We start from the raw sequence: 25843 nt of genomic DNA, 5'->3' as shown, positions 1-25843 counted from the left end.
CAGGCCTTCATTTCTGTGTGGAAATGTTCAGATTTGTGCCGGATTTATTGATTTTTTTACAAATAAATTAATTTCAATGTGGGGTCATATTGACCTCAAAGACCAGATTAATGAAATTCTTTTACATACCTTTAGAACAACCGAATAAAGTCCATTTTTTATGTGAATATAGATAGATAATGATGAAACGTCACAAAATCTTATTTCAGTGAGATAAAGGGAATTGACCCCAAGACGTTTATAAGGGTTAAGTGCAGCTTTTCAACATTTAAGTACAGTACAGTTTTAATTTAACTTTTGGGCATGAATCATGACATTCTGTAATTTGTATGCTGTTCCTCTATTGGCCACTGGGTGGTGGCATAGGGCAGCAGCACTTTGCATAACAGTTAGAGCCTTGTGGCGAATTGCAGTCGTTATATAACAATTTACTAGAAGAAATGTTTTTAAACATTTCACATTTAAACAAGAAACTTGAACATTGTGGGAAACCAAAACATTCAGGGCTATCTGTATGTAAATAAAAAAACATTACACTTTTATTTATGGGAAAGGGGGCCATTTGGACGTTTCTGGTTATTGGGGGGACATGTCCCCCTCAATGTCTATTATGGTTACAGCCCTGCATTTAAAATATATTTATAGAGCTCCTTGCATGCAGCTAGTTATCTTTTTTTTGCTGTTCTCACTTATTTATTTATGTTTTTTTTTTTTGAGAGAGTTCAACCCCGTTGTTTACGAGAGTGTTGCATGTCCATTCCATTGCACTCTGCCTAATGCATTCATCAGCGCTTTCTGGTCAGAACCCTTATGAAAATTAACCATTGTTTTACAACATTTAAAAAAACATAGTTACTATAGTAAAATCATGGTTACAAAATAACCATGGTTTTAAAACCATAAACAATGGTTACTGTTGTATACTAAATAAACCAAAAGAAAAAAAATCATGGTTACTACACTTTTACTACAAAAAAAAAAAAACATGATTAATTTTCTAAAGGGAAGTGACAGCCATGCTAGACAGTGTTGCTCAAGATGTGTTCATAGATGCTTTAAAAACAGCAACAGTTAGCAATGTTCCTTTAGCTCAGTTGGTAAAGCGACCTTAATGTCATGGGTTTATTTCCCAGAGAACGCACTTTCACTGTTCTGTGAAGTTTTTTAACTGGTTCTCCGGATGTTGCTGTTGTGTTGTTTTATGTTAGCTACTGATTCACAAGTCAGCTGAAGGCATTTTTGCAACAATCGGAAATTTATACTCAGTGTCTTATTAACTGTCCCAGGTAATTCAAAACACTTAAGTTTTAGTACAGTGTGTGTCTGTATCATTAAGTCTGTTCTTACATTCACTGACAGTGATGTATATAGTTCACAGGTCACTGATCAGCCTATCCACAGCCTGTCACAGCATTGATGATTTTCCCCAATCTTGAACATTTGGTTCAAACTCTGTTCGACCTTGTCTTTGATTTTTCTATCACAAGCCACTCAGCTGAATTATTGTTTAACAGGAAAGTTCCACTATCAACAGCTACTGCATAACTAACATAACTGTACATGACTCAATCAGGTCCTCCTCCAACCCTAAGACTCCAAACGGTGTTACAGCTGTTCTGGGAAAAGCATCAATTTGCTCAGAAAGCTTTGGGTTTAAAAAAATGTAACACTTGTTATATAACATGGCTGTATTTTTTCCCCTTTAGTTAATGCATTAACTAACATGAACTAATGATGAACAATACTTCTACAGCATTCATTCATCTTGGTTGCCTAATACATTTTTTATGTATTAAACAACAACAAAAGTTGTAAATGTTACCATTAGTTAATGCACAACGACCTAACATGACAACTTTACCTACATTAACTAACATTAAAGATTAGGAAATGTTAAAAACTCATTGTTAGTAATGTTTACATTTTCTACCAGAAAAACATGGACTTGAATAGGCATAGGCTTATTTTTGGGTTAACTATTCCCATAGCATGCAACCCCCTTTAACACCCCTTTTTCTCTTTTCCTGTCTTTTTTATCTCTATTTCTTCACTCTCTAAGCACTAGTGCAGGGGCAGGGCTTATCGTTCACCCCTCCTCCTTCTTTCAAAATGACGAAAAGAGAGAGAGAGAGAAATAACAATAGACTTTAATCACACTTGTGGCCAAAGCAGAAAGCAAATCTTTCAAGCAGAAGGAGAAAGAGATTGAAACATCTGAACGGAGATCCATCGGACCGTTTTACCTCACAAGTGAAAAAAAGTTTGCTTTCTATAAATAAGTAGCCTATATATTTATAAGATAAAAAAACAGGATCAGCATACATATCTTGGATTTGTAACTGGACACAGGTCACACGTGGAAGAAGACTCTCATCACCGTTATCACAACTAATTTATCACTGGGTCTACAGTACCAGCTCAAACATGTGTGGGATACCTGCGCTGTCATGATCTCTCACTACCCTCTGGCATCGTTGCTTCCCTGGCCGCCCATTCCGAACTACCTGGACCTGGATGAGGATGGAGGGGTGGCCCTGCAGAGGTACCAGCTACGATCTCCTGACAGCAGCACTCGACACTGGGTCAGTCATCTAGTGTTATTCTGTGTTTCTGTCATGTTTTTTTAAGTGGTTCTCCTTTATTGTTCTTGGGGGTCTTTTAAAAATGTTGGGTGAGCTGATGAATTAATAGTTAGATCATCAGAAAGTTGCATTAGTTGATTTGACAACTAATTTGATTTGAGTTTATAAGCGTCTAACAGTGTATACAAGTTTTACAATTTAATCAGGATGTGTATTCCCTGGGGATCAAACCCATGACCTTTTGCGCTGCTAAAGCTGTGCCCTACTGACCGAGCTACAGGAACAGTGAATTCATCTCATAAAGCTGTCTGAAACTTGTTAATGGACTGCAAAGTTTAAATTATAGTCACTATAATGAGCTTATTTTTAGAATGACATAAATGTATGTTTGTGCATTGGTGACCTAAACTTAATTTGCTCACGTTTTATATCCCCAGAGTAGGTATAATATACAAGGGAGCTATCTGTACATTGCTTTATATGCTGTGAAATGATGTTAACCTACTGTATGTTTCGTTAATGTAGTCATTATATGTTTGTTAAAATAAGCAGTGAACCAGTGAATTCAGAAAAGTTGAATCATCAGGGAACGAATGAAAAGAAAACAGCGAAGCCTTGTGAAAGCCCTAGATAATCATAATCACATATACACTGACCAGCAGGGTTTGTTAAGAGGATGAGGTGAGTGTGTGTTTGTGTGGTGGTGGTGTAGGGGGTTCAGAGCGGGAAAAGCTCTCTCTCTGTCAGCACTTTTTCAATAATAGTCACACAGTGGTGCTGACCGCTGGTAACCGCTGACTAGCAAATTATGATTCAATTCAGGGAAACAGCATCATTGTACTACACAGAAAGAGTCAAAGCATCATAACACACTCTCTGGAGGCATAGATTAAAACAGAGTCAAAAGCAGTTTAAAAACGATGACCAGGATGGAAAGGTCGGGACACTAGCCAGGGATGTTTTTAAAAGGGACTTTCCATGTTAAAGTGCTATAATTGGGTCCCCAGTGTTTCTATTAAGCTGGAAAAGGTGAAAAAGATCAACCCAGTAACTTACTGTAAACCACTCTCTGCAAGAATGTGAAAAAATAGGTCATTGAAATTTGGCTCCCCTTGTGATGTCAGAAGGGGACAATACCACCCCTTAATCTGCACTATCCAACCACGACACTGCCATTTAGTGCAGAGAGAAAGAGAGAAAAAAATTGACAGCACAATTAAGTTCTAATTTCAACAAACTATCATCATGGTAATCAGTCTTTGCATTTCAGCTCATTTGCATTTAAAATGACACACCAAAAATGGCATATTTTAACATGTTATAATAAATTATCTATATGGTATTTTGAGCTAGAACTTCACATATCTACTCTGGGGACAGCAAAGATTTATCTGACATCTTAAAAAAAGTCTTGTAAAATGTCCCCTTTAAGGGTATATTAAGGTTAGAAAAATTAAAAGCAGATTTGTCTCCACATGACTAAAGAACGTTTGGACTCATAAACTAATTTTGTATTTTTTATTTTTCTGTATTCTTTTATCCTCATTTTATGATATATAAAGTCACAAAATTATAATGATGATAAGATAAACCAAACATTGAAATAACCCAAACAATTTCGAAACTATCTTGTATTTAGTCTTATTTAACATCACAAGGTCCTACTTGGGTTGTTTTTAAAACAGTAAACTTTTTAAATTAAGAAAAGGGTTCTTTGCAGCAATCCTAGAGAAGAACATTTTTTGTTCCTCAAGGAACCATTGATCCAAATATTCTTAAAATAAATATTTCTTTTAATTGTCTGTATAATGTTTTTTATTGTGCAACAGAAAGGTTCTATAGATGTTAAAGGTTCTTTATGGAACCATACAGTCTGACAAAGTACCTTTTTGAAACCTTTATTTAAAGGAAAACACCACCGTTTTTCAATATTTTACTATGTTCTTACCTCAACTTAGACAAATGAATACATACCTATCTTTTTCAATGCGTGCACTTAATCTTTGTACAGCGCGTCATGAATGTGTTAGCATTTAGCCTAGCCCAATTCAATCCTTAGGATCCAAACAGGGATGAATTTAGAAGTGACCAAACACTTCCATGTTTTCCCTATTTAAAGACTGTTAGTAGTTAACTGAGTAGTTAAACGAGTAAGTATGGTGGCACAAAAAAACGTGGCAAATTTTTTAAGCGGAAAAAAATGAGAACTATATTGTATGGCGGAAGAGCACTTAGTTTGCAGCACTTCGACCTCGGGTGCAGTAATATTGACGGAAGTTTGAGCGAAAGGGGGAGTGGTAAGAAGTGATGATGTTACTGCGCGTCGAGGTCAAAGTTCTGCAAACTAAGTGTTCTTCCGCCATACAATATAGTTAAAAAATTTTATCAGCTTTAAAAACTTCCACATTTATTTTGTGCCACCATACTTACTCATGTAACTACTCATGTAACAGTCTTTAAATTGGGAAAACATGGAAGTGTTTGTTGGCTTCTAAATTCATCCCTGTTTGGATCCTAAGAAATGAATGGGGTTAGGCTAAATGCTAACACATTTACGACACGCTGTACAAAGATTAAGTGCACGCATTGAAAAAAAAAGGTATGTATTCATTTGTCTAAGTTGAGGTAAGAACATAGTAAAATATTGAAAAACAGTGGTGTTTTCCTTTAAAGAGTGTACATTCAACTGATCTATATATTTGTCTACAAAAGTGTATTGAAAGCTACACATTTTTATAGGAGAAATTTTTTTTGGCTGCATGGTTCCATACAGAACTTTTAACATCTAAAAACCTTAATGTTTCACAAAAGGTTTAATGAAAGTTAGAAATAAAGTTTTGTTTTTGACTAAATGGGATCTTTAAGCGAATTATTCTTTAGAAAACCAAAGAGAAGTGCTTTGGAGAAGTGATTCCTCTGTGGCATCGCTGCAAAGACCCTTTTTGTAGAACCTTTATTTTTAAGTGGAAAATTGTCCCCAAATGTTTGACTGGGAGAGTGTACCAGATAAAGAAGAGAAAGAGCGAGAATGACCAAGAGAGATCCATTCTTCTTATCCAACATCCTGGCTCGAGTCCCTTCCTCTGACACTAGAGAGTTTCCGAGTATTGTTCCTCTGACAGAGTATTGTTCCTCTGACAGTGAGGCTATCACTCGTCTCTTTACCCTACGCTCACCCATGGATTTCACACATACTTCACATACTTCACACACGCACATCCATTCAAACTTTCATTTACAAGCACCAAACTCTCAGATATTCCAAAACATTCAAGTGGACCCACAGACTGACACAAATAGACTTTTTGTCCCACAAACGCCCCACATCACATAGTTCACACACTCACATCCATTCAAACATTCATTTACAAGCACCAAACTTGCAGATACTCAAACAAATTCAAGTGGACCCACATACAGTACAAAGACTGACACAAATATACTTTGTGTCCCACAAACTCCCCACATCTATGAAGCTCGACTTTGTCAATTGTGACGAGTGGGACCCCGAGCCACCCTTCACCTCAGCTGGTACATCACTTCTTTCTCTCCATTGTACAAAAAATACAACAATTTAACTTCATTTACCCATCATTCTCTCAATTCAGACTTCAGATCTGCTAATGCAGAGGCAAGAGAGAACTTCTTAACGCTTCTGCTTTCCTGTTTATGTCCCATAAAGCATTTTACGACGACTATACTGAATGCACGTACCCTTAACTACCAATCTCTTCTTCACTAGAGCTACAAAACCACTTGTTAAAGTGTAAATGAGCTTTAATCATCATAAATGGCTTTGTTTTCGTTGCCTTAATGTTGAGGATGCTGACCAAAGTTCAGATGACTCAAGACGCTCTACATGCTACCGGCCATAAACGCTGATATAGCTGTCGATTTTCTGCTTGTCGCAGCACAGAAGAAAAACCTTTGTAGTCAAGTGATCAAGGACCGGGGTCAATGCACTCACATATTCTGTCCATATGGCACAGTACTGTTGTACACATTCACTATTGGCGAAGTCACCATAGTTCAGTGCCGTTGCCCATTGAGAAAGCTTTGTGCCGACCACAAGCGCGTGTCTGGAATTATGCTGAATATAGGAATCGCAAGCTAAGCATTCTGCATTTTGCATGACTTCCCTTTTTGTGCATTTATTCTTTATTGGCAGATGTTTGCTGGAAGTGACAGTGATAGTTGCTAGATGATGGTTCTTTGCTTGCGTTTACAGTCACATGTAAGTGAGTGGAAATCAGTGATTCATGTTTGTGTAACTCGTCTGAACTGGTAACAAGAGCACATAGAGCTTACATAACCATGAATGAAAGACTGTGAAAGGTGCACTGTAAAAAAAATCCGTAGAAATTTCAATGTTATTGCAGCTGGGTTGCCGGAAATTTACCGTAGATTTACGTTTATGTTATTTACTAGCAAGAGTTTGTTCAAAGTAAAATACATTTTAAATATTAACAAGTCTTTATCTTTACAGAATAAAACTATACAATAACAGCCTCATGCAAAGCATTCTGGGAACCAGAAATCATCATCAACCTTTTTCTGTTTTTGCCTCAGATTTTGTTTTCCAGAATGTTTTGCTTGATACTGTTGTTTTTAGTTTTACTCTGTAAAGACAAAGACTTGTAAATGTTTAATGTTCATTTAACTTTGAACAAACTCTTGCCAGTAAATAACATAAATGTAAATCTACGGTAAATTACCGGCAACCCAGCTGCAATTTCTACGGAATTTTTTTACAGTGTGCATAAGAGGTCAAAGCTGTGGCTTAGTTGCCAAAGCTAAGCTTTGGTGCTCGTGTAGGAAATGCAGGTTCGAGTCTTGAACCTTGACACAGATATGATGGAAAGTTTTAACAAAATTGATTAAAGTAAAGATGGATTGACTGTATAGGAGGAATAAATCAAGCACATGAAAGACACTTCAGTATGCATAACTGCAATTTTAAACTTCTCCTGTGGACTTTGTGTAGCAAGTGTATCATGATGGCACACACAAGTTAATAAAGCTAATGTCACCCGCATTGAAATTACAGTTCAGGCTGAAGTCCAGAGGGGGAAATCATTCAACTGGGGCAGAAAGTTAATAACCCACATGGGTACAGCAAAAGGTTATACATTTACATTGTATTTACGTATTTGGCTGATGCTTTTATCCGAAACAAGTTAAAGTGCATTTATAGTACATATTTGATCTATTTACATTTTTGATTCTTAGTATCAAATCCTTGGCTTGCCATTGTCAGCGTCATGGCCTACACTTACATGGATCAATGAATGAAAGATGTGTGTGTAAAAATGGTCTGATAAAGAAACAAGTAAGATCAATAGTGTATGTTAGAAATTGTGTGTGTGTTCATGTTTAGTTTTACTTCAGCTTTACCAAATTTGTGAAAATGTAACTACACTCTTTGAAAACAAAGTACAAGAAGGTACAAAAGTTGTCACTACTGGGGCAGTACCTTTTTAAAAAGTAGGTGCATATTGGCACCTCAAAGAAAATGGTACATATTAGGACCTTTTAAAAGGTACCATCCGTCCCAGTGTCAACTTTTGTACTTTTGAATTAAGTATCAACTGTGAAGGTTAGGTTTAGAGGTAGGAAGTATTGTTTTCTCAGTATGATAAACTCAAATTCTGGGAGGTCTGTAAATCATTTTAGCCAAGGTAGATGACAGGTTTGGCGTGTGTGTGCGCATGTGTGTGTGTGTTGAGGAGTAACCACACAGGTACTGCAGCAGTTACACAAACAATTAAAGCTGCAAGCAGCATTTACCGGGTTTCGAGCATTAAGGCACGTCAAAGACATCACACGTCGTCGATTAGGCTGATCCAGCATCCACAAAAACGAAAGAGATGGTCAGAAACGGTTCATACAGACTATGTATGCTTAAACACACGTGCACCTATAGGACTATTTTGGTTTTTCACAATTTCCGGCCATTTCTGATGGAACTTTTAATATAACGCCAATAGACTTTTTTGTTCAGAAGCTATTGCATTGTTCTTCCTATGGTGTTTTCGAATCGATAGGAGTTACGGATACGAAGCTATTAGTGATTGTTTTTTATGTGGTAAAACGTAGTTCTGGTTGAACCGTAATTCGAAACCTGGCATGCTTGGTATCGTAGGATTCGAAAACAATTCAGGATCATACAAAAGCAACTCCCATAGAAATTCGTTGATCACAGATAAAGTTTTAGGCTTATAAAGTGTAACCATTGGATAATCACAGTATTTAATGCCATCTTTCCAGTTATAGCGCCACTTATTGTCCGATCGGCAAGCTTTTTATATCACGACCTCAGACCAATGGCCTTCACATACTATTCAAGCCCTGTGATGATATCTCAAACCCCTCTCAAGTTATGGCCATTTAAATGTTCTAAGCTCCGCCCATTTATGTTTTTGGCCACTCCTTTCGTGTATGAATACAAATTTTAACTTTTTTTTGATAATTATTTATAGTCACACTCCACAGAATCAATCAGCCTTGGTTAGGTTCCGAACGGGCGAAAAACCTAGGACTAGATCTCAAAAGTAGGTTTTGAAGGTTATCACCAATAACTCACGAACCGTTTGATTGACAGCAACGCTTCAAGAGGCAAAGTTGTTCACCATGGGCAGATCTATCATATGATGTCATGTTTGTGTGTGTATGTCAAACGTCACGAGATACAGGCACCGAAATATGGTATTACGCCCCCTAGTGGCCAAACAACACCGTAATTCTTACAGACCTTCAGGAGCAGTACACGAAGAAGCACAGTGCGTTTCGTTCCGATCGACCTTTGTTAACCCTGTCAAATCAGTCCTCAACCTTCATTGGCCGATGACGGCCATGTTTTTGGAGATACGCGAATGTCCTTCCAGACCCTCATGGTACATTGCACAAAGACACACCATACCAAATATTAAGTGTATCGGGCTAACTGTTGTGTAGTAATAGCCATTCCCGAGCTCAAGCCTGTTATAGCGCCACCTAGTGGCCAAAATCCGCATCTTTTTTACTGTGACCCCGGAGTGAGCTGGTACACATGTGTACCAAACCTCGTTAAGATATCTCAAACCGTTCATGAGTTATAGCCATTTCATTGACGATAGGCTACTTCCTGTATGGAGTTTTGGCGCCCCTTAGTGACCCTGAAGCGAAAATACAAATTCTGTTCGATAATTATTTACCTACTCACTCCACAGATTTCTCCTGCATTGGAACGATTCCGATCGGGCAAAAAACCTAGGACTAGTTCATTTTGGCTTGAAATGCATATTATGCAAATTAGCGAAAAAAATTGCATACCGGAAATGAAATCGGAGATATACATTTTTTAAGTTTGGAGCCAGGGATTACAATGATACCAAACACTTGAGTGTAGCATGTCCGGGGTGTATTCCAGAAAGCTGGTTATGTGGCTTACCCGGGTAAGTTTAGGAGTAAGTAAGCGGATAACCTCTGCTTTCGGTTCCAAAAACGGAGGTAACTTTCGGGTTATGTAAGTAACCATAGCAACTGACTCTCTGAAGATAACCTGCTCCGGAGCAGGTTATGTTGCAGGGTAAGTTCATTTTAGTTAATAAAACGAGGCTTCGGAGGAAGTCTGCGCATGCGTGCACTTATGACGAGCGTACAGCGGGCGTGGAAGCATATATTTTGCATAATATTACAATGTTAAAGCATTTATTTTATTTTATTATATTTACAGTCGCGAATATTTATTGCTGTCTTAAAAAATGTGTGATATGAATTTTTTTTAAAGAAACTATTTCTTTAATAACATGGATTGTTATTGGTGATTGGACTAATTACTATAAATTTTATTATTAATTAAATTTAATTAAAAATTTATTCATATTTGTGTTCGGACTAAATACTATACATTTAATTATGTTCATTAGTAATATATCTCCAAATATCAGTGGATGTATGAAACATAATTCCATCAGTTAATTAATGTTAACAATAAAGTACATTTCCATATCAATTTTGTCAATTCATAAATAACCTCATCTTTCACTTACTAGATAATTTGAGATGAATCTAAAGTTATAATAAATGTGTGTGCAAATACATTGTCATTAATGAATCTTAACCTATGTTACTTAAGTGACAATGTGGCAATGTTACAGTAAATGGATATAACAAATAGAAACACATGATGCCTATCATAATAATAATTACTGAGGGATAGAAGTTACCCCTGGCTGCAGTCTCTGATAGGCATGTGCATCTAACCTGACCCATAGAATGACACCCATAAAGCACAGGCATGATTTAACACTGACCCACATAGTGACACAGGTGAAGCACAGACTTCATTAGGTGAAACACCATTGAATCACAGACATGGCATAGTGGTCAGAGATTTTCTATTATATCAGTTAGAATCATGTACACAATGAAATGAAATTATAAATATATATTTCATAGTATAATATTTATTTCTTAAACATGCACTTCAGATCCTTAGCCCTCTCTCTACATTTGATCTATAGTTGGTGTTTTTCTAAATCACCTTTATTTCTTTAAAATTGACCTTTTGTAGCTGCTTTCCTGAGCTATCATTTTTGAGCAAAGGGAAATTGAGATATTTGCATATATTAGATGATACAGGACATATATTACAACATGTTACTATTGACACTAATGTAACATTTCTATTCTCCAATTCTGTCACAGCAGATCCTAATCGTCCAATGCAAATGAATGATCATTCTTAGTGTAGTGTAATGAAAAGCATTACACAACATTATTGAAAATCTGTAAGGACTGTAAGGAAGCTTTACAATTAAAAGAGGGTGCATTAATCTATCAGCTATCAGTAAATGTTAAAAAAGATGGTGACACAGTGTCATACAAGGAAAGTCCTAAAACTAAACAGGGTCACCCAAAGGAGCAGAAGTAAAATAAGTACAATATAGTGAATATTATCATAGTGCATTTTATGCCTACACAATACAATCATATCTAAAAAAAAAAAAAAAACTTTAAATAAGCCTTATGATGTATTTGCACTTTATGTGCCACAACTCTTATGAAATTAACCATGGTTTTATTGGTGTATAGTTGTAGTAACCATGTTTTTTTTGTGCATTGATTACTATCAGCAGAACCATGGTTTTACTACACTAACCATCGTTTAACTATGTTTTTTTGAAAACCATGGTTATTTTGTGGTTACCATGGTGTAACCATGTTTTTTACTGTAGTAAAACCATTGTTACTTTTCACAGGGGAAAATATATTCATAATTCATATGTTTACAATCATATATAAAATCTATGATTATTTTGACTATATTAATTATTTTAGATTGTTTTAGATTATTTTAAATAAAATTGTGTGTATTTTCGTTGAGACACATATAATATTGGACTTAAATGGGGTAAAATGGGTTCGTATTAATTATTTAATTAATTAATTTGATCTGTTTTGTAATCACGCACTTCTAAGCCGATTATAAAACGTTGATTTTGCCAGAAAATATTAGTTTATAATGTTATTTCTCATTTAAAAACTTTTAAGTTCTCTGACGTTTCCATGGTGACTCGTGAAATCTGCGATCCATTGACAATGCCTTTATGTTGTTACCGTGAGCGCGCGTTAACTCTGGGTTACTTTCAGCGAGTTGATTGACCTAACTCTTAAACTGTGTTTTGGAACCGACATACCCCGAGTAAGCAAGTTTGGGGTTGATCAACCCAAAGTTCGGGGTTAATCTGATGGTAAGTTAACCCTGCTTTCTGGAATACACCCCCGGTTTAGGAGTTATGAGCCCAAACGCGTTGGGCATCGCTATAGCGCCACCTATGGGCCGATTTGGCTGGTTCACTGTATCTGAGTAGCCTGCTAATATACAACCAGTTGACCAAGTGGCAAGTTTCTACGACTTACGGTTTGGGCTGGGCGACGCGTTTTAAGGCGGAAAAATAATAATAATAATAATAATAATAAAACAGACAAATACAATAGGTTTTCAGCACTTCGTGCTCGAAACCCTAATTACACAGCCCTCTTTAGTCTCAAAATGAGTTAAAGCAACAACTTCTCCTTCCTATAACCCCCCCCCCACCATGCATGAACAAGCATTTACATACAAATATGCAATCAAAGCAGTAAATCTATAGTAAAGAAAGAAAAATATTCTCCCCCTTGTTTTCTCCAGTGGCTGGTCTAATCTCAGTCATGTGGTCTGGCTTACTGCCTTTTTGTTAGAAAAATGAGTGAGGGCAACATTTGCCCGTCCATGTATTTCTCTATCCATCCCTATCCCTGTATGTCTGTCTATGGCAAATATGTTTGGGTGTTTGGGCATCCAAACCAGATGAACAAAGGTGAAGATTAAGAATACCTACCAACTGGCTACCATATTAGGCCAGGATTATCCCTGTTTTTGACCCAGACATATTGAAACCTATAATAGTCCCAGTGATTGTACATTAAGTGTGGCACAATTATTTTAGAAAACTGAAAACACAAGTTAGGGAATGGCCTCTGAATAAAAAGACAAAAGCCAGATTGATTCATTTCAAAGGACTGCTTCCATATGTCAAATAAATATATTTTAAAATATACAAAAAATGGCCAAAAAATGTATTTGCTTAAATATATTTTGGAATACATTAACCAAGAAATATTTTTACCTATATATTTTTTTGGTAATTTTTATATATATATTAAAGTAAATACATTTTAAAGCATTAAAAATATTTTTAGGCCTCCATATATTTCAATTCAAGGAAATATATTCATGTCACATTCGAAGAAAAACTTTGTTTATGTTACATTTATGTTTTAAAAAGGTTTAAAAGGGCCCATGGCATGAAAATGTCAGCATTGCCACCTTGTAGGTGTGAGCAAAAATGTGTCGTTTTGTGTGTGTCCTTTAAAATGCAAATGAGCGTATGAAGTGCAAACACTGATCACAATGATGGTGGTTTGATGCAATTCAAACTCAATTGTGCCGTCAATTATTTTTTCTCTCTCTCTGCACTAAATGGCAGTGCTGTGGTTGGATAGTGCAGATTAAGGGCTAATCACACCAAAAGCGTTTATGGCAGTTGTAGGCATCTTTTTTGAATGATATTCTATGGGCACGGCGCGTTTGCGCGCTGTTTATGCGCGCCGAGCGCCTTGCGGTTTGTGACATCATCAGGAGAGCCAAATTTAAATTAGGCTACCTAATTATTGCTCACTCCATTAAAGTAGCAATGCTAACATTTTCATGCCATGGCCCCTTTAAAATGTTAAAATGAAATATATTTTCAACTTCAGAACTATTATAAAATGAACTGGTAACACTTTACAATAAGGTTAATTAGTTAACCTTTGTTAATGTATTAACTAATATGAACAAACCAATATATTTGTTACAGTATTTATTCATCTTTGTTAATGTTAGTTAATAGAAATAAAGCTTTTAATTGTTTGTTCATGTTAGTTCACAGTGCATTAACTAATGTTAACAAGATTTTTAAAAAGTATTAGTAATTGTTGGAATTAACATTAACAAAGATTAATAAATGCTGTATAAGTGCTGTTTGTTATGTTAACCAATGTAGTTAACTAATGAACCTTACTGTAAATTGTTACAAATTAACTTGTATTTAGCATATTTTTAAATTATATTTAGGCAAACATACATTTTGCCATATGAGATGTAAAATTAGAAATGTATTTGCTTGCCCTTGAAATACGTTTTAAAATATATGTTGATATATCAAGGTTGAAACTACATATATTTCCAAATTCAAAAATATATTCAATTAAGCATTACATTCTACAAAATGTATTTGGAATATATTAAAAATATATTTTTGGCCAGAGAAATTTATTATTTTTTTTTGCCATATGAGCAGAGCCAGCTGGTTAAAAGTGTTGGTTTATTGGTGAAAGTTTGCATACTGGCCAATTTCTGCAAAACAGTGACTGGAGAAACAAAATGAGGAAGATAAATTTAAAAGCCACTGTGTGAAGAAGGTGAAAATGAAATGAGTGTGAAGTGAACAGTAACAGGTAAAGGGTGTCAGTGTACCAAACACATGACATGATTCTTAGATACACCATAAAACACTCAAACTGATATCATAGCTGTGTCCCAATTCAGGGGCTGCGACCTTATAAGCATGCGACCTTAAATATGAGCACTCGGTCTTTCAAGGTGGCAGCCTCAGAAATCCGCGAAGAGAACTGAAATGAGACGGTCTAACCTTGGGATGACCCATAATTAGCGTCACCTGCTGCGCCTGTTAGCAGGACATAGCGGAAACGTTTCTGACTTATAAAAATAAATATGAAATCAGAAAAATATTAATTTAGTTTATAAAATATGACACGTTGATGTAGATTAAACTATTCAACAGTATATTAAATTTAATTAATCAACCTTAGAAATATATGCATCATAAAAATAATAATATTAACACAAAACATAACTTATAATACTAAAACAGTGACAAACTTTTTTTGATAAATACACACTTTTATTTAATGAAGGTTTTAATTGTTTATTTTAGAATATCCAGCCGCCGTTGCAGGCGCGCAATGAATCTTGGGATATCCTCGGCTGTTAAGGATCCATTCGTTCTATCCTTAACATCGCGGAGAAATGAGGACGCATTTTGAGGCTTCATTCTAAGCATCCTTCGAATTGGGACGGCCTTACCAGCCTGAAGTCGCGCTGCTGTGACGCAATCGGTCTTAAAATACGTCCTTACAAGGTCGCAGCCCCTGAATTGGGACACAGCTCATATGTCTGAGCAATAAACTGCAGTAAAATGACTGTTTATTCTTCCTGGTCTTAAAGTTGCTAACTATGCAAATTTCTTTCATACTGCCCTCTACTGGGTAAAATATAAAAACAAACCTATAAGAACATAAACACACACACACACGCGAGCAACACACACACACACAAACACACACGCATGTACCAGTCAGGAATGACGGTGGAGTTTCTGGGAAGTGTGTATTTTTCACTGTTCCAGTCGTTTTTCAGGATGCTAACAGATGTTTCTGCATTTCACAACGACAGAGTTTCCACTGCTATATTTGTTGGATGGAGCTCAATGAGGAACTTGTAGCTTTGTTTTGTTTTAGTTTTCTTTTATCTGAAACCTTCTGAGGAAATCAAGGACTTTCAGTTCTTCATTAATCTCATTGACTTGATTATTGTTTGACATTCTGATAGTGAATTAAAAAGACTTTTCAGTGCAAAAGAAAGCAGCTTAGGTTTAAAAAATATATTTATTCATTCACGTGACCCAGTTTGTAAATACCCAGCTAAAGTCATTCTGGGTGATTTTCCTTTCCTACATAAAATCATCACATAGTGTAAAGACCAATCTATGAAAAATAACCTTGATATTTTTATGATAAAAATATCAAAAAATTCTTAAATGAAGATGTATTTTCTTGATGAGCAAAATAACCTAGGAAAACAAGTCTAGTTTTTAGACAAAAATAAAATTTAAGTGAATTTGTGCTTTAAACAAGCAAAAAAATCTGCCTATGGAATAAAAAAATTCTTGAAGTAAGTGTTTATGAAAAAAGTTAACTTATTTCAAGGAAAAATTTCTTATTTCACTGGAATCTTATTTTTGCTTCTTTTACCTGAAAGGACAAGTTCGGTATTTTAAACTTAAAGCCCTGTTTTCAGATTGTTTATGATGAAATAGAACTTTTTTTTCAAGTTTGTTTTTCACCTCCCACCTCTACAATGGGTGTATAGGTGCATTGGAACAAAGACGTGAAACTCACCGAGTGGTCAGGGGTGTTCACTGATATGCTCACACTAAAATCGCTGCAAAAGATGCTTTCCAACAGGTGTTTTAGCATCCGTTGCAATCTTGTGGACCTATTTTTCCAAACGCCTCACACCCGTACATTCTTCCGCTGAGAGCTTGAATAATAAATACTCCAGCCCAGTTGGTGGCGATAATCCGCCTTTGCCAATTGCAAGAATAGAAACAAAGTTCCCGGCGCGGAGTAATACCGTACCTCACAGCACATCTAATACAAGTTAATGGAGTTGGACAAAACTACAATAAAACCTGTTGGAAAGCATCTTTTGCAGCGATTTTTGTGTGAGCATACCAGTGAACACCCCTGACCACTCGGTGAGTTTCACGTCTTTGTAAATAAAAGTTTAATGCATTTTAGGAAGGATTGTTCCTGTGCACCTATAAAGCCATTATAGAGGTGGGAGCATAGACATCATATAGGTAGACGCCCTATCGACCGCTACTGCCTACTGGCGCGGTGAGATATGGGGCCGCCATCTTAGATCGGTCACCCGCTCCACTCAGTGTAATCTGTATGACTGGTGGATTGAGCTATCAGCGCATTTAATTAATCATATCTCAGTGAATACCGAACAGATTTTCACGCGGGTTTTTTTGCTGCAAAGGTCATTCATGGAGCTATGATATAGGACACATGGTTCGGCGTATTTTAACCCCTTATGTGCCGCAAATCCCGTTTGAGTGGGGGTGACAATGTGATGTACATCTTTAAATGAATATTTCTCTGGGATTCTTTGGGCTAGAAACCTAATCTTGGTCTTGTTTTAAAGAAGACAATTTAGGGTTTTTCACAAATGAGTTAGAACGTAAAAATATTAAATATAAATATTTTTATAGCCGTTTACCTTTATTTTAATATATCAAATTATGCAGTAACATATTAATTTATAAATAAAATTACATAAAAGTTAATGTTTCACACAATAAATAATGTTAACATGAAGCAATATGTCTCAAGTAGTTGTGATCCAAATCACATGATGTTTGGGTCACAATTTTAATGGTTTTACCAACAACTGCCACTAGATTTTGCCACATACTCTTGTACTCTTGTATACTCACAAACTAATAAATTACTGTCACCGCAATATTATTCATGCAAAAAGATTTTGAAATATTAAAACTACATTCTGAGAGCTTTCCGGTGATATATAGCTTGCCATGATTTTTTAGGTTTAGAGTAGGGTTTTAGTGTTATATGCAAAAACAAATTTGGCCTACCTGTGGGCCCGTAACATTTTTAGAAACTGACTCTCATTGTGTCATAATTTTCCCCAAATGGTAATGAAATATGAAAATTATAATATTTGAGCTTTCCAACAATATATAGTTTGTCAATATTTAGGTTTAGAATCTTAGTGTTACCAACACTAATGTGGACAGCGCCACTTAATGTTCATAGTAGGAATGAATGAATATTCACTAAACAGTAATAAAATATTCTGATATAAGATATAAAGTGAGTCCAAAATCAAAATATGTGGTGTAGGACATAAGATATTTTATAAATCACACACTATAAATATGACAAAGATGCAGAAACAGATAGTTGCAATAAAATAAGACTTTTTAATATGGTGAAGAAACAATTTAAAATGATTTGTAAACCCCCCCACACACACGCGCACGCACGCACGCAAGCACGCACACACACACACACACCCCTGAAAGAGGACTGTTTTCCAGAGATTCTTTCCCGTGCTCCCTTTCTGTAGTTCAAGAGAGGTGAGTTTGGCAACATGGTGGAGCCTTATCTTTAAAAACACAGACACAACCAGTGACAACGAGTCAGACTGATCAATGTCCTCCCTACGAAGGAAAACATCCTCTGTTCCTGTTGACATCTCAGCTTTTTAAAGCTCGGCGGATCACGCAGCTCACAGCTCCTTATAATAATAATAATAATAATAATAATAATACACATTTATATAGCGCTTTACACAATACTCACAACAGATAAACTCTTGTAATTATTACTTTACTTTACCCCACTCTCTTTGCAGGGTGAACAGCGGCTGGTGCAGTAAACATAGCCTAGCGAACGTTAGCTGGCTACGATTTCAGTACAGTAAAATCAATAAGCTGGCTCTTTCTCAATTTTCTGGTAATATTCTATTCACAAAATACAACCAATAGTACCGCGATGTTAAAAAGTACTTGTGAAAATAATCCTCCGGGCTCTATTTGCGATCGTCCGCCGATTAGAACAGGAAAATGCTCCACAGTGCTCTGACATCTCATCTGCTGCCATGCAACGAAACTAGGAGAACGACCGGTTTAAGATGGCCGCCGTATTTCTCAGTCCCCAGCGGCCAATAGGGCATCTAGTCTTCTATATGATATCTATGGGTGGGAGGGGATACAAGAAACGCCCGAAATTTCTCGGGGCAGCATCACATGTCGAAATTTCAGTCAAAACCGTTCTATTTCATCATAAACCATCTGAAAACAGGGCTTTAAGTGTAAAATACCGATCTTGTCCTTTAAAGTTTATATTTTTTGTCTAAAAACTAGACTTATTTTCTAGGTGATTTTGCTCATAAAGAAAATACATCTTCATTTAAGAATTTTTAGATATTTTTACTGAAAACAAGACAAAAATACTAAGTAAGAAAGTCATTTTTGCAGTGTTCTAATTTCATAATTAGATTATGCCTGGGTTTTTCAGACAGGGTCACATATATGCGAATGGAAAAGTAATTTACAGCATATTGCACTGTATGCATTAAACAGTGTGCTACGCAAAAGCTTTTAAGCAACAGTATCCTATTCTGTTATAGCATGTGATTTTAAGTTCATCATGTTTGGCTCAGTGGGTTGCGCTGTTCAGAGCAAGAAGATCCCCCTTCTGTGTGGAGTATCTGTGCTCTTCCGGTGTTTGTGTAGGTTTACTCCAGGTATTCCCGTTTCCTCCTCCAGTCCAAAGACATGCAGGTCAGGTGAATTGGAGATACCAAGTTGTCTTTCCACAACTTATGGATTAACCTTGAATATAGCCATAGATGCTGGATTCAGGAATGGTGTTCATTTATAAAGACATCTTAAATTGCATATTTATATCAGCGAATAGCATTCACTTATGCTGACTTAACAGTCTTACCTTTTCATAGCCCTTGCACAACAGAAAGGTTTGTGGAAATTAAAAGTTTTAACCATTTCTGTGAAAGTTTTGACCATTTCAATTCTTTCATAGAGGTCAGGTCGGGCGCATTATCGGATATAGTTTTTTATGCAATATGCCCTGTTACTATCCTGCAAATGTTCAGCCATGCAGTTATTCCAAAACTTTCAGTGATATTGATTGAATAGCATGCTTTCTGAACTTGTGTTAGATTATGTTGATTTCTTGTAAAAAGGACAAATAGCAAGTCTGGTGCAGTTACTGTAAATCCTAAATTCTTAGTGAATCACCGATTCTGGATAATTGTTTTTAACACCCGGATTCTTACATCAGACTGTCCCAGTACAGACAGTAATCTCAGCTTAACTTTCCCATATAGCCCAGTACGTCATGCCATAAACCGAAATGTCAGCACTGTAACTCCCAGCGCCCTCTAGCTCCACAACTCTGATCCAACTCTCTCTGTCTGCGTCAGCTCGTAACTCTCCAACTGACGCCCTCTCAATGCGGCTCTCCAGAATCCGATCGTATATCTTCCCATACATGTGGAGAACAGGCTAGACTTGCTTTAACTTTCATTCATGTTCGGCTGTTTCGACATGATAGCTGCCTGCTCGGTCAGGTACGACGATGGTGGAGGTTAGAGTTGGGAGGTTTAGGCAGGAAGTGGGAGATTTCCTGGAATTTGTGCTTTTTTCCCTCACAGTGGTGCAATAACAGTGCTCTTGTTACACATGTTGACGTTCGCCATAGCTTCACAGTCTCTGTGTGTTTACATGTGTGCTTTTGTGTGTGAGTCGACCACAGGAGGAGAGACTGGTTGGAGACTGAGATGTCTCTCTGGGGAGGATAAATCTCAGTGTGTCTCCATTGGTAAGATTGCTTGGTGTCGACGGGACAGATATCCTCAGCCCCCCGGGACTCTAACCAATTTGCTTTGTTTTTATTTGTGTCAACTGTTGAATTCACAAGTCTCAAAATCCTTTCATTCAATAAGTTTGATTTCAATAAGCAATTCATTTATTTACTCAGTCAACATTACAGATATCAAGGTTATATTTTCACAGAATGTTCTTCACGTTATGATTTTATGTACAAAACAGTACATCATAAAAACCGACTTTACTCTGTTTTCACAGGCAGGGTCACATATGTTTCCTTTAGAGATTGGCATCACTCCCCTGATGTAATTGTGTGGATCTCTTATGTCATACACACTCTCTATATAATCCCCAGGGGCTATAGCTTCATGTGAGAGATGCTTGTGAGTTCACGTCAGCCGCGTCCAGTCCAAACGTCCGCCATTTCTCAGGTCTTGTTGTTGTGGGCTGTGATGACATCACTCCTTTTTGTGAGCAGGCAGCTGTCCCTTGAGGGGGGACAGGAGGTCACCACCTCTCCCACTGCTCCTCCACGCTTCGCAGAGTCTCTTGGGACCAGCGGAGCAGAGGACACCCCGTCAGACCAGCCTGGGAACTGGAGCAGATCCAGAAGAACGAGGGTTTCCCCCAGAGCCCTATTGCCCTTGCTGGCCTGCCTTATCTGATCAACATTCAGCTCTGTATGTGGGAAGGGATCCCTGCTTAAACACACTTCCCTGTATTGAACTAGTTGTGAGTGTGTCAGCGATGGTGCATGACGTTGAGGGTGATGTTGTGTGGTTTGAGGGAGTCATGTGATAGGTCGTCAGGGTACACCTATGTGAACAAACACATAGACTTCAAACTTGGCTTTGGTTTCCAGGACATTACCTACAGTTCAGGATGTTAACCAGAGGGATTAATCACAGTCCTAAATAGAAATTATAGATTAATACATGGAGTAGTGCAAGTGAAAAATGTAAAAACAGTGTGTCGCCTTCCTTAAAAGGACACTTCACTTTTATTGAAAATATGCTCATTTTCCAGCTCTCCTAGAGTTAAACATTTGATTTTTACCATTTTGGAATCCATTCAGCCAATCTCCAGGTCTGGCGGTACCACTTTTAGCATAGCTTAGCATAATCCATTGAATCCAATTAGACCATTAGCATTGCGCTCAAAAATAACCAAAAAGGTTTGATATTTTTCCTTTTTAAAACTTGACTCTTCTGTAGTTACAGTGATATTACGCAGTGCCCGAAAATAGTCCAATGCTATTGAAAGTAACCAAGGTGACTATTTTCAGGCACTGCGTAATATAACTACGCCTGCTGCAGCCATGTTACAGCAGCAAAGTCCTTGATTATTACGCTGGAATGAGAGTATAGTTCCTAGCCATATCTGCCTAGAAAATCACAACTTTTAATTTTCCATCGGTCTTGGTACACGATGTTACTACAGAAGAGTCAAGTTATAAATAGGAAAAATATAGAAACGTTATGGTATTTTTTGAGTGCGATGCTAATGGTCTAATCAGATTCAATGGATTATGCTAAGCTATGCTAAAAGTGCTAGCGCCAGACCCGGAGATCGGCTGAATGGTTTCCAAAACGGTAAAAATCAAATGTTTAACTCTGGGGGGGCTGGAAAATTAGCATATTTAAAAAAAGTGGAGTGTCCCTTTAAATCAACTTTTATCATGAAGTGCCGTGAAGAGCCTTTTGTCGCACCTTTATTTTTTAACAGTGGAGGTTAGGCTGATTGTTATTTAACACAACAAACATACAGTACACTAATTGGGTTGTGAAAGTCCCCCAGGGGTAAACAGGGTTAAATCCTCTATTCAAATGCACAGGGGTCAGAGGTTATCTCTGAGTACATGAAGCACCCCAGAATCAAGCCCACGATCTTTATGTCACCAGCTCAGATCCTTTTCCACAACACTGCTTTCACCCTCCACCACACAAATCTTCTCTCTGGCTAAAAAGACAGATACACCAATCTTTTCACCAGTCAAAGAATAATACAAGTCAATTTATTATAAACTTAAATTCTTTTGTATTTAACAACATGCATTTTTTGTGTGTGAGGAAGTCCTCATTGAATATATCTTGATAAAACTGGCCCTTAAGGGGTATGATCTCACCGAGAGCTGAAGAGCAGAGAACACTGAACTGTTTCCTTTGTGCTCCTCAATGAATGATCACACATGAATGATCTCAGTTGCTCTTTAGAAAGCTTACGTGTAGCTGGAGAACGAGCGACTAAAAGCGTACGTGTTTATATTTGTGTGTGAGAGGGAGAGCTGGGGTCTAAATCACACCTGCTAGTTTTTGCTTTGTCTCCATTGGGTGCTTCGGTTCAAACAAATGCAAAACCAGACGTCCTGCACGTATGGGACATTAGGAAAAATCCCCTCACCCAAACAATCAACTGCAACGTCAACCTTCCTTATATTGTCTCTGGGTTCGGACATGCAATTTCATCAGGAGACCTTACTGTTCCAACTTGAGCTGGCGTGGTGGAGTTATGAATATGGTGAATTATTTTATGCATCTAACCCTAATTTAATTTGGGGTATGTACCTTTTGCATATCGTTAACATGTTCCAATACACACACACCAAAGGAAATGTAAAATCGTGAATCGGACCATTGGTGCTCTTTAATGTTAAATAAATGAAATATAAAGCCAGGTTTTCACATTTTAAAAAATTCGAATTACATGCCATTTGAAATTACAATAAGTGACGTTTCTTATTGACTACTTATGACTTTTTTGGATATAGTAGCTACAGTTTTTTTGTTAAACATATATGCGATACTAAAAAAGTTGTCATCAAATTGTTTAATTTAAGAAAATCAAAGTATATGAGTTGCAGTGTTGTGGAAAGTTACTTTTAAAAGTAATGCATTACAATATTAAGTTACTCCCCAAAAAGGTAACTAATTGCGTTACTTAGTTACTTTTAATGTAAAGTTATGCTTACATTACTTTTAAGTTACTTTTTCTTACTTACTTTTCCTGCTCAGGTGCAAAGAGTGCGTAATTACATTAATATGTTCAGTTTAATTCAGTACATTATTTTATTTTTAAATTGAACTGAAAAGTAACTCACATTACTTTTTAATAAAGTAACTCAAATTTTAATGTGTACATTTGTAAAGTAATGCGTTACTTTACTAGTTACTTCAGAAAAGTAATATTATTACGTAATGCGCGTAACTAGTAATGCGTTACCCAACACTGATGATTTGTGACACGGTACACAATTTATGCCAAAGTAGCGTTCTCTTAAATGAAATTCAACTTAAAAAACTTCATCACATTATATTATTTAAGAAAATCAAAATGCATGTTATGTAATCACATAAACAAGTTATGCCAAAGTCAATTTTTAGACAAATATTCATTTTTATAAATTATTGATTATGTTTATTTTGAATCTTTTTGTATCTGTAGGCCTACAGATTTTGTTAAACATCCCATTATGTGTTCCACAGAGGGTGACCAAATAATAACTTTAAGTTCATTTAACTTGTAAAAACTAAATCTTCATCACATTGAAAAACTTAGGAAAATTTAAACAGATGATCTGTGATAGAAACAAGCTTTGCCAAAGCAGTATTCACAGATGATGACTTTAAGTTTTGTAAAAAAAAAAATAGTTTAGCAATGTTCTCCAACAAATTTTACAATTCAAATATTAACTTCTATTATGGTACATTTATCTGTATCTATGTTTTGATTTTTAGTTTAATTTTGTGTTTCACAAAGAATGACTACATGATGATTTCATTAATAAAAAAATCTTCATCACATCCTACAATTTCAGACAAATTCCGTAATGAAGTTCTCGTAAATAAATCCTATGGGTATGGCATAGAGAGGGACAGCGAGTGCAATGGGAGGAGTTGTGTCATTCACTGGTGAGGCGGGGGTGGACTGCAGAGAGAGGGCGGGAGGGAGAGAGGGGTACTAGAGAGATCTGTGCATGTATGTGTATGTTTGAGCTTTTAGAGGAGCATAATTCTGCTTTCAATCGGCCTATAGACTTGAAAACGTTTTCCCGTACTCGCCGGACTTTGTATGCGCTCGGATGCCGCCGCCGGACGATGAGAGAGCCGCTCACCATGAAATTCGCCTGGCGAGCTAAAATGGTAAGAAGTTGCGGATCCCGTTGCACGCTGTTGATTTTGCGGTTTGGGCTTCTCGAGGGAGGGAAGAGAGCTTGTCAAGGAGGATAAAGAGTTTACAAAGGGAGTGAAGTAGGACGTGGGGGTTCTACATAATGTTTTCAGATTGCATCGTTGGGAAGTGAAATGTAGCGGTCTCGTCTGTTTATCATCCGCGCGCATAACTTTGGATCTGAAAGTCTCCACGTAGGCGACGGATGCGATCCCGTTATTTTCTCTAGAAATAACAAGTTTGAGGCTGAGGTAAACAGATTCAACTCAAGTCTGCAGAAAACAACGCGGGCAGACTGCCTTAAATACACTTGTTGTTGTTGCTTTCAGTGCGGTATTGTTTCTCACGGGCTTTGGGATTGTAATGTTTTTGTGTGGAGGCAGCAGGGGGGAGAAGGTCTCTGTTTCGGATGATAACAAATTCAGCATCCAGCAGATGATGCAGCCTTTCATTGTTTTTCTTAAGGACTTCATTGTTTGTAAAGACCTCACAACTTAGGTTGTCGATTAAACTATTTCACTTTTTTTGTATTATTATTTTTAATGTTTGAATATTAAATACATACTAGTTTAAAGACCATAAAGTCTCTTAATCCCCACAACTTAAATATTAACCTGATTTAGTACTAGCCCTCAACTAATCTGATCCATTACATATGGCGACAGTGTGTGAACTCTATTATTTCAGTAAAATCTATTATATTTTTCCTTATATTGCCCCACCCTCTTTATATCTGCTTGTGCGGCTGTGTATGCTTTAAAAGCTGCTTTGGAAAACATTTCTTTCAGTACAAAGGGCCAGCACAGTGTATAGACTGTGAACTCAGCAGGGTCCAGGCGGCGAGCGTGTAGTCCTCCTACCATTGTTTTTGAGTGTGGACTGCATGAGTCATTCAGTATTTATCTGAAAGCACTGTACAGGAAATGTCCGGGAAATAGACAGACCGATCCACTTCATTCCAGGGACAGTTACTTTTTTTAAGGGCCATAAAAATGCAGACGTAGTCTGGCTGTGTTGCGCCGGAAGAGATTTTGTAGGATTTTTTTAGTCTCAAGGTTAATGGCTTTGAAAGGAATACACATAGATATGATCTTTGAAAAGTAACTTTGAAAATATTTTTTTCCATATTGGTGATTTAAAAGGCTACAGAAACATAGACATTTATGCTTTGTTAAAATACATCAGTTTTTATATCAGGCCTATACCAAGGTTAAGACATTCCTTACAGGGCTCCAGACTAACTTTTTTTACTAGGAGCACAGTGGCCCCCAACTGAAAATT

The 25843-nt window shown here is 36.8% G+C and overlaps 1 protein-coding gene across 2 annotated transcripts in view; it reads left to right on the top strand.

Moving 5' to 3' along the window:
* Window positions 1-2161: 2161 nt before the first annotated feature.
* rgl1 (ral guanine nucleotide dissociation stimulator-like 1) overlaps window positions 2162-25843 on the top strand; it is a 38292-nt gene continuing 14610 nt past the window's right edge. The window contains exon 1 of one of the 2 annotated variants that reach the window (XM_065246751.2): window positions 2162-2582. In XM_065246751.2, the coding sequence (XP_065102823.1) occupies window positions 2448-2582 (135 nt within the window). In that variant the 5' untranslated portion in view covers window positions 2162-2447. Of the gene's footprint in view, window positions 2583-24342; window positions 24535-25843 lie in introns of those variants that run through there. The other variant, XM_065246750.1, reaches the window with a different exon arrangement.

The sequence above is a fragment of the Paramisgurnus dabryanus genome, chromosome 11 (assembly GCF_030506205.2).
Source record: "Paramisgurnus dabryanus chromosome 11, PD_genome_1.1, whole genome shotgun sequence".
Taxonomy (NCBI): domain Eukaryota; kingdom Metazoa; phylum Chordata; class Actinopteri; order Cypriniformes; family Cobitidae; genus Paramisgurnus; species Paramisgurnus dabryanus.
Note: the sequence above shows the minus strand (reverse complement) of the source record. Positions and strands in the feature narration are given on the sequence as shown.